Here is a 17640-nt window from a genome sequence, read left to right as displayed (position 1 = left end):
TATACTTGGACACTGCATTCTTCAAGCAGAAAAGAAAAAAATTCAGGTTGTCCAAAGGATAGATTAATGATATTTGCATATATCACCTATTAATTCCCCTTTTTTGGACAAACAGTTAATGAAAGTTTATAATGTTCAAGGCACTGTGCTGGGTACAGACAATATGAAAGTACACTATGTCCATGCTCTCAAGGACCTTATTTAGTAAGTCAAACTAAGCAAAAAACAACTAGTTATAATCTTCCACATACTAAAATATCAGAACTGAGATGCAGCCAGATGGAGAAAGATTAATGGAACAGAAGAAAAGATGAATGCCGATTTAGGGAACTGCAAGTTCAAGGGGCTCCTTAAAGAGTGTGGGGTGGTGATGGCTCTGTGTGCGTTTGTGTGTGTGTATACATGTGTGTTTTGGGAAGTAATATGGGTAAAGAGGGGGAGAAGGAATGGTGGGAGATGAAGATGAAAAAGTTTGTTGGGGCCAGATTATAAAGATGCATGAATAACGTGCTAGGGAGTTAAGACTCTTCTACAGAAAATGGAGAGTCAGGAACAGCAGAAGCCTGGCAGGATCTGATCTGCCCTTTAGACCAATCCTTAATAAGAAGGAGAGTTCCCAACAGCCATCCACATGCAACAGATTACATTGATCACTAAATATTTACAGCTTACTCCAAAATTCCTATTTCTAAATGAGGAATACAATGATCTAAGGATAAGTCTAACTGCATTAAACAGCTTGATTTGCATGATTTACCATAAGGTGGTGGCAACAATAAGAAGTGATCTTAAGGCAGCTCCTAAGCACGGATGCAAATAAAGAAACAGAAGGAAATTGCCTAACCACACAATCAATGATCGGCTAATTCCACTCAATAAATGATGGCATTGAAAAGACAAAACTCTTTCCACAGAATACATTTATTTTCATATTTAGAAGGGCTGACTTGTTGAGATTAAACCAGTAAAGATAAATAAAAGCCAGGCTACGTAACAACAATCTGCCCACCTACTGTGGGGAATTTGGGTGAAGGAGAAAGAATAGGGAAACATAATCTACAAAATATTCAGGACAAAAATATTTTGGTTATTACAACAGCCACAATTTGAGAACTATAAACATTAAATGTAAATTAGTGGTAAGTCCTGTGGTGTTCTTAAACTCGTTGATATTTTAAAACTCTTCTCTGCCAAGGTGTTTTATAAACAAGCTAGCAGACTGATCTCTAAGGAAACCCTTGAAAAGTATCTTTTAAAAGTGAAGGATTTCATTTTCAGAAGGGTAAGGTGAAATTATTTGAGAAAGAAAATATTGATTGATTCTATTAAAAACTGAATTGGACAGTGTCATCAGATGTGTTAGAGGAAAATCCACTTAACAAGACAAGACTGAACAATGCGGGGCAGCAGAGCCGGGGAGACATGATGGTCAGTTTGCATCACTGGTGTGCATCCTCCCCCCAGACAGATGATGCTCTGCTTTACTGAAGCTGAAACTTCTGGTGAGGAATGTGGAAGTGGATGGCAATCACTGTTTCTGTATTTTACTACCAAGGCCAGATTTAAAATACATACGCTGTCTCCAAAACAAAAGGTACTAATGGACGCCGGACTGTAACTCCTGATTTGGATTAAGGGAAATACGACTACTACAAATATTGCTTCAATGCTGTCACCATGTATTTTGCTCCTTAATAGACTAGGGAAAGGGCAGGGAGAAGAATTGTTTCAATTTCACCCAGACAATAAATAGTAAAAAATCCTCAACGACTCTGAGGGTGAAAGATGATACTTGGAATGTGACACTAAATCTTCTATCATAGAGATGGTAGTTGTCATTTGACTGATCTTGCTCTAAAATTTTTCTACAGCAAAGCATAACCCAAGAGAGTAAGCATCTTAAATGTGACAGAATGATCAAAACACTGCTACCATCACCCAACCACTTCTGGTTTCACACCTGGTATGTGGTGCACTCTGGGCAAAACAGAAGTCTGACTTTACCCTCAGTTCACATAGTTAAGAGCTCATAGTTGACATGGATAAGAAAAGCCTGAAAGAATTCCTTGAGGAACATCTGTCAAATCTGATGTATTAACCTACAGGATGATAAGGACATGGATAAGAGTTAGGGAACGTTCTATTGTTATAAGATTTGTAACTTACTTTTCCATGTCATTGATTGAAAAATGTCTTCTCCAGATGTTTTACGGCAATGAATACACAGGTCTCTACCATTCCATAATCGGTGTTAGTCCCTCAGTCGTGTCCGACTCTTTGTGACCCCCATGGCCTAGAGCCACCAGGCTCCTCTGCCCATGGGATTCTCCAGGCAAGGATACCGGAGTGGGTTGCTGTTTCCTTCTCCAGGGGATCTTCCCGACCCGGGGATCAAGCCCAGGTCCTGTACTGCGGGCATATTCTTTACTGTCTGAGCCGCGAGGGAAGCCCAATAATCAGAAGGTGAGGATAAAAAGTAGTTTGACAGAGCTGGAAATCAGTTTCAGAGTTATATATCATACCAGCCTTTGGGTTCTCCTAAAGTCATGTAACACTCCCTAGTCTGCAGTTTCTAGGCCAGAAAAACATACACTAAGTTACATTAATTCTGCTCTGTGCAGCTAGAATTACCAAAGATTTGGGGAGTTTATCTATTAGTATTCCCCAAAGAACAATTTCACAGAGTACTTTTAAATTATCTGAACAAAAGTTACCTTGAGGAGAGTAAAGAAGACACAGTGATGTGTTCTCTTGATGAATTTCTTTCAGAAACGAATCCTGACCATCACGCTATTTTATGTTTTAAAATGGACCCTAGTTCTAGTATTCTGTTTTGTGTCCTCTTCAACAAACCACACTGAGGCTAGTTCTATAAACCACTCTGAAGTTAATCACAAAATATTTCTTGAAGAAGACATGTGCTTTACTTCAGAATAAACAAAATTTCAAATAAAATAGCAAGTGAAATAGAATATACATATCTCCATCACACAACCAATAATCTACTAAGAAGGTTCAAAATTCAAGGCCAAATATAGTAATAGTCATAAAAATGGCAACCATTTATTGAGCCTGTGTTCCCCTTACCAGTGTACTCAGCTAGCTTTTGATTTGCCAGTTATCACTGAAGGCCTGTGAGGGCAGAAACCATATTTTGTCTTTTTTATAGTTGTAACTTCAGGACCTAGTACAATGACTGATTTACAAAAGAAGCTCAGACAAATGCTGAATGAATTAAAGAGTGGAGGATGGATGGATGGATGGTTTGCCTGAATCCAAACAAAATGATTTCCACTCATTTTAACAGGCTGTCTCTAAGGGAAAAAAATCCCAGAGATCTGAGCAGAGAGTCAAGATTATGCTGTACCCCCTCTGCCAATTCTTAAACATAATGAGAGGTCCTTTATCTTTTTCAGCACCTACGCCTTCTTCTTAAAGCTGCAGGGACTCATGCTTTTACAGAGGCTAACTGCCCCCTCTTTGGAGACGGAGCATACGACTTAGGCTAAGCCAGTCAGAGCATGGTCATCCTATCAGTACAATTCAGATGGCACATGAGGTCTTATTCAACTTTTAGTCAATTTTAAACAATCTTTTTTCCCCCCATTTGTTTTTATTAGTTGGAGGCTAATTACTTTATAATATTGTAGTGGTTTTTGCCATACATTGACATGAATCAGCCATGGATTTACATGTGTTCCCCATTCCGACTCCCCCCTCCCACCTCCCTTTCCATCCCATCTGTCTGGGTCTTCCCAGCGCTTAAATTTTATAAATCCCATTCTACTTTCTTTCTAGATTTCAAGACTAGGCCTCTGACTTAAAAACAAACAACAATCACTGGGGATTTTCAGCACCCTAAGCTGCTTAGTCTGCCCTTTGGTGAGCTCTGAACTTTGGTCCCCTGTTTATTTTACCTGTTTGAGGATTAGTCAGAAAGTAGAGAATTCACTCAATTTTCTTTTTAGTGTTCCTTATTTACACCTCCTTCACAAACCCGAGCAGCTCATTAGATAGGATATTTTACTTGGTTAATGAGTAGAGCAGCAGGGTCTTAGGTGAGGCTCTTTTGTGAGGCTCTTCTGTGAGTGACAACAACCACAGTAACAAGTAAATCTGGGAAAACTAATAACTTAAAAAAAAAAAAAGAAAATACAAAGCTATCTGCAGGCTTTAGTGACCCTTTCTTGTCCTTGGTTGACAGTCACATTTAGTTGATTAGATCTCAAAAGACTGGGATGTAAGAAACAGGATCAACAGTCAAATACACCTGGGTCTTTCTGGGGGTGGGTACAGGGGGTCGGAAAGGTGCTTGGAGGGGAGTTGTATTTATATTTATTATGCTTATTATTTTTCTGCTTCTCTTTCCCAGTCTCTCAAATATACTAAAGCAATTCTGAACATCATTTAATGTACCCTTGATGATTTACGAGGGATCTTTCCAGGTCATGATCATAGAGCTCTACTATTCACACACTGAAGTGCTGGTGATAGGGAAAGATAAATGGAGTGAGAGCTAGTTAACTTAACATGATGATGGACTAGCAAGCAGATATAAACAATGCACATAAAAATTCAGACTTTTTTATATTTCAAATCATATAATACTTAACAAAGCAAATTATGAGTAAAACACAAAGCCAGGCACACACATAAATCAGCTGAAAACAACAGGAAAGAGCTCAGGTTTTCATATGCTTCCTCAATGTTTTGAGAAAAAGCTAGGGTCCCGAGAGAGTTTTTACGTCTATAAATTTCTTTTTCTCTTCTAAATTACATTTAAATGAAACAAAAAAGAAAAAAAAACAATAATAAGCTTTGTTGGTAGGCCTATACCATTTTCATACATTCAAGGGGAGAAGGTAGTAAACAAAGTTTCTACAACTGTAAGTGATGCTTAGAGGAAAATTAAATCACTCAGCGATGCCAGGACTGATTATTCTACTGCACTTTAAAAGCCAGGGATTGCAGTCTGTGAGTCCAAAGTGGTTTCATATGGACTGCCACAGTTGTGGTTTACGCTTGAAACTATAACCTGTCAAATTAGAAGCAGGCAAGGACTATGCTCTTAACGGTTCCACTTTCTACTGTCTACAGTTTTGTCTACAAGTTCAGCATTTTTTATCCAGTTTAAGTTCTGTTATTTGGATGGATAGAATCTCAAAACTACTCATTGTTATTTTGGTTAGAGATTTTAGTTATGTTTCAAGGTTTGGAGAAGCTGGCAATCTTAACTTTTCTTGTACAAATGAAGCTGACTTTTACTGCAATTGTTTCTATCAACTATTGATACTTATCCTGGTCACCACTATGCAATATATAATATAACTATAGGGAAGAGAAATTTAAACCGTATGCGCTCCCAAGCTATTTCTGCCCTATGTTTCCAAATATTTGATTCATTTGAACTTGTACCTTACTGACTCATCAGTCTTCCAGGCCCACAGTAGCCTGCTATTATGAGCTTACTGTTACAACACGCTCCCTTTCTCTTCTTCTCCTTGATTGTGGAATGCCCTTCTGGGCAATAGGCTTGGTTGACAAGAGATTTTCCTGTCAAAATTGAAAGAGCTACTTGTTCAATTTCACTAATGTTTTCTGTAGAGTCCTTCCTTGATAAATTCTTCTTAATGCCCATTTGTATAATGTAAAAATGTTTAAAAAATAAAGCATAAACAATATTTGCTCTCTGCGTAATGCATCATAAGTAAAACCATGCCACTAAACAATCATATCCTGTTTAGGCCATAATGACATCAGAAATATATGTTTATCATCTGCTTTGGACAACTGAGCATGTTTTTGGCTCAAGGCAAAGTTGAACTAAAATCATTTGCAGTTGCCTCAAACCAAGATAACCACACATTTCTAAGGTAATTGATACCTAAGAAGAACACTGCCTTCAGATCACAGCTCATGATCTAAGCATACTAATTCTTGAAAGAAGGCTGTTAAATTTTATAAAGCATGGATGTCTACTGGACTTCCTCCAAAATTTAACATGAAATAATTATATTTTTAGCATGCATACAGACTATGATAAAGTCAGCACTTAGCACAATCTTTCAGAACTCTGGAATTACCTCTTGCCCAGTTTAAAGAGAAGGGGGAAAATGGAGGTTTTTTTTTTTTTTAAAAACCATGTAGAAGTATTATAAGAATAAGAACGATAAGAATAATGCCTTATATTTTGAAAGGCACTCAAATGAAATCAGTCACTACTTTTGTTTTTCCAAAGTATAATATTTAAGGAAACAATTTTATGAATAAATAGCTAGGGTAAATAGAAGGCATACAATTTTTCTTATCCATTGTTAAAACATGCCCAGGGAATACAAGCACTTGTCACTGACATTGTTTTACAACAATATAAAGCATGCAATTGCCCTGGATACTACCTTAGCTGGTGAGGCCAATCATAGCCTGCAACTACAGGCTGAAAAATATAGCTCTTCATACCATATGTCAACACAAAAGCAGTAAGAATTAGTTTTGCCCACAAAGATAACTGGATGGTTTGGTACAAAAACTAAGTAAATTATTTAATTATAAACTAGCTTTTATGGAAGAAAATAATATCAGTAAAAGTAAAATCCAGAAGGAAGCTTAGGGAAATCTACTCATATTCAAAGGAGGAAACAAAGGAACAGGGGACTGAAGCTGTTTCCCAAAGTCAGCTATGAAGGCAGAGTTTGACATCCTTCCCAGGACTACTTCACTGCACAATGCTGCTTCATGAAACCACTGATTTGGACAATTCAGACAAACATTTAAAGAACACAAGAACAGAATAATCCAATATTATACACACTGCAATGGTTCTTCCATTACTCTAATAAGGGAAGCATGTACTATACCTCCATTCTTTCTTGTTTAACTTCATCAATCTCATCATCTTCAAACATTGCCAAGAGTTCTCCTGTTTGGTCAATAGAGTTGAGAAAGTCTTGAGCGATTTTTTGTCTTTTGTTTGCATTATTGCTGCCACTCAATTTGTCTTCATGAAGATAAAGGAAGGAAAAACAAAATATTCTTAAATAGGTTTACATCAGTCCTAACCATTTTAAGTATGGAATACTGCATATAAAATTCAAAAGTGGAATTTTCTCAAAATAATCTTCAAAAGGAGAATCTTTGTATCTAAAACAAAAGCATAAAGTCATACAGAATTGAATCACCCACTTATGTCATGAATAAGATTGAGAGAATAAAACCAAATAATCAATTACTACAGTAAGTATTTATGGATTGATTAAAATTTCTTACCAAAAAAAGATAAAAAGAAGGGCTATCAGATTTGGAAGAAGAATCCTGCTATGGCAAGCCCAATTGGGAAAATAAATAAAAACAAACACATAAATAAAAGGCATTAGGATTGCAACTTGAAATTAAAAGAAGAAAATACTAGGTACATTACTATGACAATACATGTAAAATCTATGGGATGAGATTTTACTCTTTTTCTCATAAGAGACAAAACTATCATATTTACTTAAAAGCAAAACAAAACTCTGAGAAAGTTATTGCAGAAAGTCAGGAAAGAATGTAAGATGCAATACACAATTAGTACAGTTTAATACACAAAAGTCTAAGTGTGAATTAGTGAGTAAGAACTGGATTATTTTTTAATGTGACAAATTACATACTCATATACCAAATAAAGGCAACCGTAACATCTTAGAGTGAGAAGAAAACTGTCATTCCCTGCTCCAATACAACTTCATTATCATCCACCTCATTTATGTTGCTACTATCAAATATACTACATATCTGTATGCTATAGACTCAACAGTACAATTATATATATATTAATACAATTGCTAACACAGTTATATTTTCTTTTATATTTACCTACATAATTACCTTTATAGATATCCTCTGGGGTGTGTGGGTGGGTGTGTGTGTGTGGGTGGATGTGTGTGTGGGTGGGTGGGTGTGTGGGGTGTGTGTGTGTATGTGTATGCATGTGGATTTAATTTCTACTTGTTTCTATTAATATAATTTCTATTTCTTAATTGGTAGTCTCTATTTTGTGAGACACTGTAACCACACCTTTCTTTTGTTATATTTACATAAGGTTTCCTTACATTTTTTTAACGTATTTATCAGTTCAGTTCAGTCGCTCAGTCATGTCTGACTCTTTGTGACCCCATGGACTGCAGCGTGCCAGGCTCCCCTGTTCATCACCAACTCCTGGAGCTTACTCAGACTCATGTCCATCAAGTTGGTGATGCCATCCAACCATCTCATCCTTTGATGTCCCCTTCCCCTCCTGCTTTCAGTCTTTCCCAGCATCAGAGTCTTTTCCAATAAGTCAGTTCTTCACATCAGGTGGCCAAAGTATTGGAGTTTCTTATACTCCAAAATATTGAATGCATTTATAATAGCTATTTAAAGTTTTCATCTGTGAAGCCCAACATCTGGACCTCCTCAAAGGCATTTTGTCTTATCTGCTTATTCTTGTCCTTTTTATGGATCATATATATCTGTTTCTTTGCATGTCTAGTATTTTGTTGTTGCTGTTGATGAAAATGGGTATTTGGGGAAATACACTACAGCAGCTCTAGATAATAATTCCCTTTTCTTCCTGTGGCTTGCTGTCATCATTCGCTTGTTTGTTTTGTTTGTTCAGTGACTTGGCTGAACTAGTTCAAATAAGTCTCTTTCCCTCTCAGTGTGCAGCCTTCGATGTTGCTCTTCAGACGGCACAGCCTTGAGCATGTGAAGAGCCTACTCCACCACCCGGAGTGACTGTGGTTTTTAGCCATGTTCTCTTTTCCTGTCACTTTCCTCTCCATTAAGTTTCTGGCTGGTCTGACTCTATTTGTATCATACACAGCTGTTAGCTTCCACTAACTGCTGGCTGAGAGTTCTGCTGCTTCAATAATACTATTGGGCACAAATTGCTCCACGGACTGATCTAAATAATTTGGGTCACTCTGCAGAGTCAAGGTTGACCAGCCTATAAGTTTCGCTCTGACCCCAGGAGGGGGTCTTCTTAGCTACTGCTCTTCTTAGCTACTGCTTTCTTTTATTAAACTTTAAGCTGGTACACTGTTTTCTGTGTTGCTATTAGTATTAGAGTGACCAGCTTCCTCTTAATGGCTCACTACCAGAAGATCTCCATTGTTTTAAAACACTCTTAGTCAGGAACTTCCAAATGCTCTTTTCCAAAGAGTCAGTCCCTGCAGGAAGAGCAGCAGAGCTCTCTGCTATTAAGGCTCTCTCTTACTGGCTGAATCTTTGCACTTCTGTACTACAGCTGGAGTTCGGAAGGGCAATCAGTACTCCAAGAAAGCCTGTCCTGGATCTAAGAGGGGGAACTTCGTTAGAGATGGCAGACTCCTGTCTTCAAGGCTTGTCTCTTCTTGTGTGAAGCTTTACTCCCTGTGAGCAAGTCAAGGGAGGGCAACCTGAGAGCGTCCCTATTACTAGAGGATGAGTGACAGTCACAGTCCTTTCAGCTGTGCTTGCCTAGCATAGAAGTTCTGCAACACAGAGTTGGAAAAGATGAGAGATGTTGACCTCCTGCCCTTCCTGGGTTGAAACTGTCACCCTAGATTAGGGGGTAGGGAAGCAGATGCCCAGTGTTCTTGGACACATTTACCCAGAGTAAAGCTTCTATCATTTTGAGCTGGGGCACCACGGTAGGAAGGGAGGAGAGAAGTGATGAGAGTATTGTGGCTGTTGCATTGTGGCTCAAATGCAACAGATTCTCACTGTTCTTAATGAGATTTAGTAGACTGTTTCTGAATATGTTTCTCCATTTGCTGTCTGCCCTTAAGAACAGTTTCCAGAGATTTTAAACTATTATTTTTCTTTATGCTCATGAGTTAAATGTGTTTCTCTGTGCAAAGAGTCTACCACAGTCCTCACACGGCCTTTCTGGAAGATCCACTTCAGTAGTAAATGTATTTTACCTGAGTATTTTATTTTATAAATTATATCAACTACATTGCACCCTTGAAGAACACAAGTTTGAAACATGTGTATCCACTTAAATATAAATTTTTTTTTCACTAAATGCATACTATATGACTCTACGTGGTTGGAGAATATGGTGACACAGAACAGTGTATATGAGGGCCAATTGTAAAGTTTTTGGCAAATTTAACTGTACAGACAGCTGGCACCCCTAACCTCCATGTTGCTCAAGGGTCAACTGTATTTTAGAAGTTTATATAAGGCTCACAAAATCAGAAAATTTAAATGATAAAGTGGAGAAGTTTGAAGTAAATTAAGGAGGAGAGGGCATCAAACTGGCATAATGACAGCGTGAGTAAAACAGAATACTAGTCTGAGCTTCTTGGTGTTCAAAGCATCATATTAACAGCCATCATTGATTCACTGGCAGGAGTGTATCAGGTGCTTTTCATACGTCATGTTGAACTATAATGGCCAGTAATATAATTTCTGGCTTTCAAATGAGAAAAGTGACCTTCAATGATGCTTTTAGAAAGAAAGCAGAGAATCGGGATTAATAGGAATTTAGGTCTGTTTGCTCCAAGTCTGTGTTTTTTATGCTCTCCATAAACGAAAGCATTTAAATTTATTTGGAGAACTATTTTGCAGGAGTTAAACTGTATGAGAACTGTAGGAATATGAAATAGACAATACTGATTAAATGTTTGATCAGTATTTTTTTTTGACACAGGTATTACTCTTGTGGATCTGTTGAGGATTAATGAAAGTAACTGGTTCTCTCTCAAAGTCAGTTAACTCTTTAGTTGGTTCTGAGCAATTTTCTGGAATTGTCCCTAATACAGTAGAGTTTGTTTAGCTACTTTGTCACTAGCAAAGGATACCACTGTACAGTGACTATATTCAATACAAAGTACATAAGTTATTTCTAAAAACACAAACATTTATTCTGATTAGTAAGTATTATTTAGTAATTATGTGTTTTCAGCTTATCAGTATTTGATTTTTACAACATAAATATTTTTTCTAAATATCCTAAAACAGGGATTTAAGTTGGAAAATCAGCTTAGGAAAAATTCCCACTTTGTGTCAGATTTTTTGTTAGATTTCAAACAGCACAGAAATAATACAGTAAAATGATATGATTTTACATTATAAAATATATAAGATACTTTCTATAATAAATTAACAAAGAACCATAAGTGTCAATTTCAAAGATATAATAGTTCAGGCTCCCTATATTCACAACAGAAACATTATGTTTGCTAAAATCAATTATGTTTTAACTTGACATAATTTTCTCAGTTTCATGATATTCTGATGTAAAGCAGGTTATTTTATTAAAAGAAGAATTAAAATAACAGATTATTCTGAAGTCACACAATTGGAAAATCACAAGATTTAAGTACCAACTATATAAATATTTGGACAGTTACTAAACTACATATTTAACAGAAGGACAAATATTGAACTCTGATAGGAGTTATCTACGTTGACGCTATATAAATGTGTCATCGGCATATAGGTGTCACATAAGTTTTAGTTTAGTGCTTTAAGTTACCTTCCAGAAGATCATCCTCGTCAATGCCTTTGACAATCTTTGATTTGTAGTCTCGGAAAAACATGTATTTTAGCAGTCTTCTAAGTTTCTTCTATTAAAAATATGAAATAAGTAAATAAGAAACCTTACACATACATTCATTTTAATGATTAAAAACTACTATGATAATTAAATCCCCTTTATGAATCACAGCCTTGTCATGGTGAAGGGGCTTGTGTAACTCAATGAAGCCATGCCATGTAGGGCCGTACAAGATACAGAGGTCATAGTGGAGAGTTCTGACAAAACGTGGTCCACTGGAGGAGGGAAGAGCAACCCATTTCAGTATTCTTGCCAAGAGAACCCCATGAACAGTATGAAAAGGTAAAAAGATACGACACCAGGAGATGAGCCTCCCAGGTCGGAAGGTATCCAATATGCTACTGGGGAAGAGCGAAGGGCAATTACTAATAGTTCCAGAAAGAATGAAGCAGCTGGGTCAAAGTGGAAATGATGCTCAGTTGTGGATGTGTCTGGGGGCGAAAGTAAAATCCGATGCTGTAAAGAAAAGGTCAGGGGAGCATGGCGTGCTACAGTCAATGGGGTTGCATAGAGTCAGACACAACTTAGTGAATAAACAACAGCAACAAGAACAGCGATAACTAAATATAATAAACTTTTACCCCAGGACCACTGGAAAAATACAGCAATTCTTAGCATAATACTATGAATACAAAATTTAGTCATCAAATTAAACATAAAAACTACAACACAAGCATTTTTAAAAGCACATTTGATTTGAAAGTATTCAGATACTGCAGAATCACAATTAATTTTGTTTTTTCTGGGTTTTTTTTTTTTTGCTGTTGTTAAATTCCTTCTAAGATTGCGATAAATATCACACTCTACACACTAAGCTGACAATACTGTCTTTGCGGAATTCTGTATACCTTCAAGAACAAATTTCATTTTTTGAAATGATTTATAAACACCTATATAAAAGTTTGCAACAACTGTTTTAAGAAGTCAAGCACTTTCCTTTTTTATTTTGTTTAATTCCCTGAGAATCTTTCATTCAGAAGAGTTGGTTTATATTTTATATTTCTGGAAAACATCCTGTAATCTGAGAAACATATTTTTTATGAAATTCAAAGCTGATGAATGATAGTTGAGACTTTTTTAGGTTTATTAGAAGACTACAATACTGCCTAACTTTAAAAGTAACTGATGTGTGTGCATGCTCAGTTGTGTCTGACTATTTGCGACACCATGGACTGTAGCCTGCCAGGCTCCTCTATCCATGGGATTTTCCAGGCAAGAACACAGAATTGGTTGCCAGTTGTATGCTTACACTTAGAGTAGATGATTACTGGTTTATGGTCTTCAGGTTTAAGATTCCTAATGACAGCTGAAACATATTTTACAAAGCTCTTTTACATGCATTTTATTTGATATTTTTGATAGCCCTGAGATACAGACAAACATAATCATCTTTTCTTATATATAGGGAAACTGAGGTTCAAGATAGTTTCACAATTAGAGCCTAGCAGGGCCAGAAGGAACACATAACCTTTGAACCTCAGTCTCCTTGTTTACAAGGTAAGTAAAGTACTTACGTTAGAGGAATATTGTGAGAAATAAATCAGAAAATGAGTGAAGCTGTCTAGTGAAGTATATAAAATACAGTGGGCAGTCAACAACTTCTACTTGAATAAAAACCGGAATTATTAAGAGAAAAAACATATACCTGGATCCAGGTCTTTGCTATCCCTCCTTTCTATTTGCTCTGATTCCATTCAGTACTTTAGATTTGATTTTGTCTTACATTACAGTTGTGTAAACTACTTTAAATTCTGTTTGGAACATGTCAGCATATAAATAAAATTATTATTTTGAGGAGAAAGATGAGAAGACTGGCAACTATCATATTACAGCTATGTTCCTGGCTGCTTAAAAGATTCTGATTAAGAGTCCTTCTGGCCAGTACAAGGGCTTTGACAATTGGTGTATGTTCCTGAAGGGTCCATAGGATTTAAAATATTGACTCCTCCAAGAGGCAGGAAAAAGTGTTGATGTGGACTACTTTTTGTGCTGGCCTGTTTACCTCTGTTGATGAAAAAGAAAAACTGACTGGAGGAATTCTGCAAAAGACTGATGCTAACTGCACTGTTACCCAGCTGTCTTCATAAAGAACTTGGCTCACAGTCTCTGCTTTCCAAGGGCACGTTCAGGCTCCTTCCTCTCAGCACCACTTGCTGCATGGCGCCTACTTCTGCTTCATCTTCCTAGTGAGGTCACTAGCTCCTGAACAGCCTTACTCTTCACTATCTCGCTAAAACCTTCCTTCCTATTCACTTCCAGAGCCATCATACTGATCATGGTTTGCCTTGATTACTAAGCCTGCACCCTGGTTAGTTCCATTCTAATATAATTGCATGAATTTCAACCTAGGCAGAAAACCTCCACTCCACCACATTCTACAGACTCTCCATCTAATCACACAACCTTAAAATACTGTGAGTCTCAAAATGCTTCTTCAACTCAATGATACAGATTTCTTAAACCAGATTATAGCTTCTTGATAGTAAAGACATTTCTTTTCTCTTTATAGTCCTCATACCACATAAGTGTCAATGAACTAAAAATTCATAAAATTTCATGGTAGACTGGTGTAGGTACAGTTTGTATATCCTACTGCATAAAAAAGAGAAAATCCTTCATCCAAGTTTAGTCAACCTTCAATCAATCAGAAGGAAAGGTTTTTATGAATACAAAGTAATGGGTATCAGAAAGGTATGTTCACAGGATATCCTGAAGATCAGATAGGATGCCTTCTGATAAAAACCTGAGCCACAAACATACAAAAATTGTGGAAGAAAAATGGGTGAGTATAATTAAAAGACCAAGGGAAAACAATAGAGAAATGAAAGATGGACCATCAGGAACTAAGCAGTGGGTGCTCATCTGGGTTAGCAACTATCATAACACGCTGTGGTTACTCAGCTTGTTTTTCCACATGTAACGACCTTTTAGATGAAAACTGTACTAAAAACATGCAGAAAGTCACAAAGTGTTTTCAACTAGCTACTCATGGGAGATAGTTATGACAAAATTATATGCTTAAATAGCTTAATATCAGAGTTCAAAGATAGATCTCTAGCAAATAAAAAAACCTAAGTAATAGAGTATATATTTTATGCTATTGCAATATTCATCTTGATTGATTTGCCTTTTCCTATTAACCAGTGTCACAGAAAAAAACTTTGTATTTCAAGTGAAAAACTACTCTATGAATGTCTACAATCCTGTATAAAATTAGAAAAATAAGTATGTCATTTAGTTATATTCCAGTTACCAGAACAAAGCACCCAGTCAAGATCTAGTGAATTTTATGTAGCAATGAAAATGTCTAAATAGATATGTAAGGATAAGTGAGAATTAGTTGTCAGCAGTTTTACATAAGTGCCCTTGTCCATGTAAAATTTAAAAGAAAATCAATTCTGGTGTAGTAAACCATTCTGCTGTGCAAACGGTGAGAACCCAAACACGAGTTCAACACTTACGACTCCAATATGAAAGCCATATAACAAGGGTAGCCTCCTTATATAAGTGTAATTAAACACAAAGTACGGCATTTCAATACAGTGAAATTATTTTACATTACCTTATCCTTGCGCATCAAAAACAGAAGATCTTCAGCAGAAATTACTCTTGCTCCCCGAAGCTGAGAAACTTCAGCAGCTTGCTGTAACTAACAACAAAGGAAATTTTTCTTAATCATCTAAATTAAATATACTACAGTCATGATGTCTCAAGAGAGATAAATATACTAAGAGTTAAAAATCTTTGGGGATCACCCAGCAATCACATTACTGCTTTAAAAAGCAAAATGTCTTATGTTTAAAGATATAAAAAAAAATGCAATTAACTTATACGCCCACCTGTAACTGATACAATAAACAGAAATCCTTGATTTCTTTCATGCAAAAGAAAAATCAAGTGCAGCTTCCAGAAATGCATTAATGCACCTGAAAATAATTTTATGAAATTTTATCCTCATATCCATGTGAGCAATGGTTTTGCTCAGTATCACTAGTTGAATAACTATATTATTAATCTGAGCTCCCATGCTGGTATGATTTGAAATAGGCCCATTCAGAACTTTAAAAGATCAACAAAAACAGTAGCTGTTTCTAATATCCAAAGGAAAAAAAAATAGTTTTAGTTTTGGCAAGTCTTCAGTGGGCAAAGGATTCAGTCCATAAATCATAATACTGGACTGCATTAATTTCTTTCCACACTAATCACATACACACAAAAAGTTAACTGTATCTGGAATGCACAACACAAAACATACTGCATGAAAAGTTAGATTCCCCCTGAAATGTTCATCTGGGCCCTTCTATCTACAAAGTTGAGAGTTTTCTGGAATTCAGAAGTCCCAGAAACACAATCTTACTTGAAAATGACCTGGAAAATAAAAGAATGTGAAAAATGATAGTTCTATTTTTTTGGCACAGGCAAAACCAGTTTCTTATTTTGATTAGTTAGAAGGAATATAAAATACATCCAGCTGAAAAAAATAAAGATGCTGGAGAAAACAGTACAAAAATGTGCCTGTAACTTCTTCCAAATTTGATCAATGGTGATTGCAGCAAACCAACTCTATCCAATATTATAAAAATATTTACATACAAAAGCTGTTCCTGAATGCATCTTTCTTTGAAAGGAATAAATCTAACACATATTCCTAAGAACTAATCTTTAAAAAGTGACACACTGTTATCTTAACAATTACAAATAAATCAAATAGTGCGTTTGTACTAAAGAAATTGTGGATGTTCAAGCAATTTTGCTAAGTAAGCTTCAAACCTCGTCTAAATACACAGGCTATGAAACAGACTATAAACTCCCTATGTGTCAGCCTTACCGCTGAATTTCCTGGATACTGGTGGTTGGTATATAAACATAATTCTACCTAAATATAGAAATTTAAATTTAACTGTGAACCATTTAAAAAGAAATCTTGGGGGAAAGGTTTTTAAAAAGATGATATATCTGCCCAGAAAGAAACTAAGTTTTCAGTAGGAAAAATGTGAACATATTTATCTAAAAATTGGAAGAATGTCAGCGAAATACGTGTGCGTGTGTTTTTTTTTTTCAAACAAAAACATTTCTGTCACAGCATAAAACACACACAATCAATGTGGAGCAGAATATAGACTCAGTATCCATTTGTCTGGACACATACAGAGAACTGGAAGGCCACACTATCAGGTAACATTTTTATTTTCTCAGACGAAGGATGGTATTGATTTGAAAACTTGAAAATACTACATAGATATAAGCAATTTTTTCTCATGTTAAGATCAGGATAAGTATACATCCCTAAGTAGTCTTCCCAATAAATCAACTGTTTATCTACCCTACATATAAATAATCTGTATTAATAACACTCTCTAAAATGTTAGTTTACAAATGCACTCAACGAGGGAAAATAAAGAAAATGGAAAACAAAGACTTAGAAGAGTCAGCCATTTTAAACACCCTTTTAAAACCAGTACACAACTATCAGGGGATCTGGAATTTATGTCTTGGTTATGTTGTCATAAGTAGCAGGAAAACTTTATCTTTAGTTTTTGTCTACCTTATTTGCTTATTTCCCTCACCTAACCTGTACCCTCACTAGCACTGTTCACCTAAACTAGTACCCTCACTAGCACTGGCTCTGCTGGTCACCTGAACTAGTACCCTCACTAGCACTGGCTCTGCTGGTCACCTAACCTGTACCCTCACTAGCACTGTTCACCTAAACTAGTACCCTCACTAGCACTGGCTCTGCCGGTCACCTGAACTAGTACCCTCACTAGCACCGACTCTGCTGGTCACCTAACCTGTACCCTCACTAGCACTGTTCACCTAAACTAGTACCCTCACTAGCACTGGCTCTGCCAGTCACCTGAACTAGTACCCTCACAAGCACCGGCTCTGCTGGTCACCTAACCTAGTACCCTCACTAGCACCGACTCTGCTGGTCACCTGAACTAGTACCCTCACTAGCACTGGCTCTGCTGGTCACCTAACCTAGTACCCTCACTAGCACTGGCTCTGCTGGTCACCTAACCTAGTACCCTCACTAGCACTGGCTCTGCTGGTACTCTACAAGAAGCCTTGAACCT

The 17640-nt window shown here is 36.6% G+C and overlaps 1 protein-coding gene across 6 annotated transcripts in view; it reads right to left on the bottom strand.

The window, feature by feature from the left end:
• SUPT3H (SPT3 homolog, SAGA and STAGA complex component) overlaps positions 1-17640 on the bottom strand; it is a 378407-nt gene that overhangs the window by 117964 nt on the left and 242803 nt on the right. For all 6 annotated transcript variants that reach the window (XM_020880482.2, XM_020880484.2, XM_020880481.2 and 3 more), the window contains 3 exons: positions 15126-15212; positions 11483-11573; positions 6858-6997 (listed from right to left, as the gene is read on the bottom strand). In XM_020880482.2, coding sequence (XP_020736141.2) covers positions 6858-6997; positions 11483-11573; positions 15126-15212 — 318 coding nt within the window. The remainder of the gene's footprint in view (positions 1-6857; positions 6998-11482; positions 11574-15125; positions 15213-17640) is intronic.

Source organism: Odocoileus virginianus, chromosome 27, assembly GCF_023699985.2.
Source record: "Odocoileus virginianus isolate 20LAN1187 ecotype Illinois chromosome 27, Ovbor_1.2, whole genome shotgun sequence".
NCBI lineage: Eukaryota > Metazoa > Chordata > Mammalia > Artiodactyla > Cervidae > Odocoileus > Odocoileus virginianus.
Note: the sequence above shows the minus strand (reverse complement) of the source record. Positions and strands in the feature narration are given on the sequence as shown.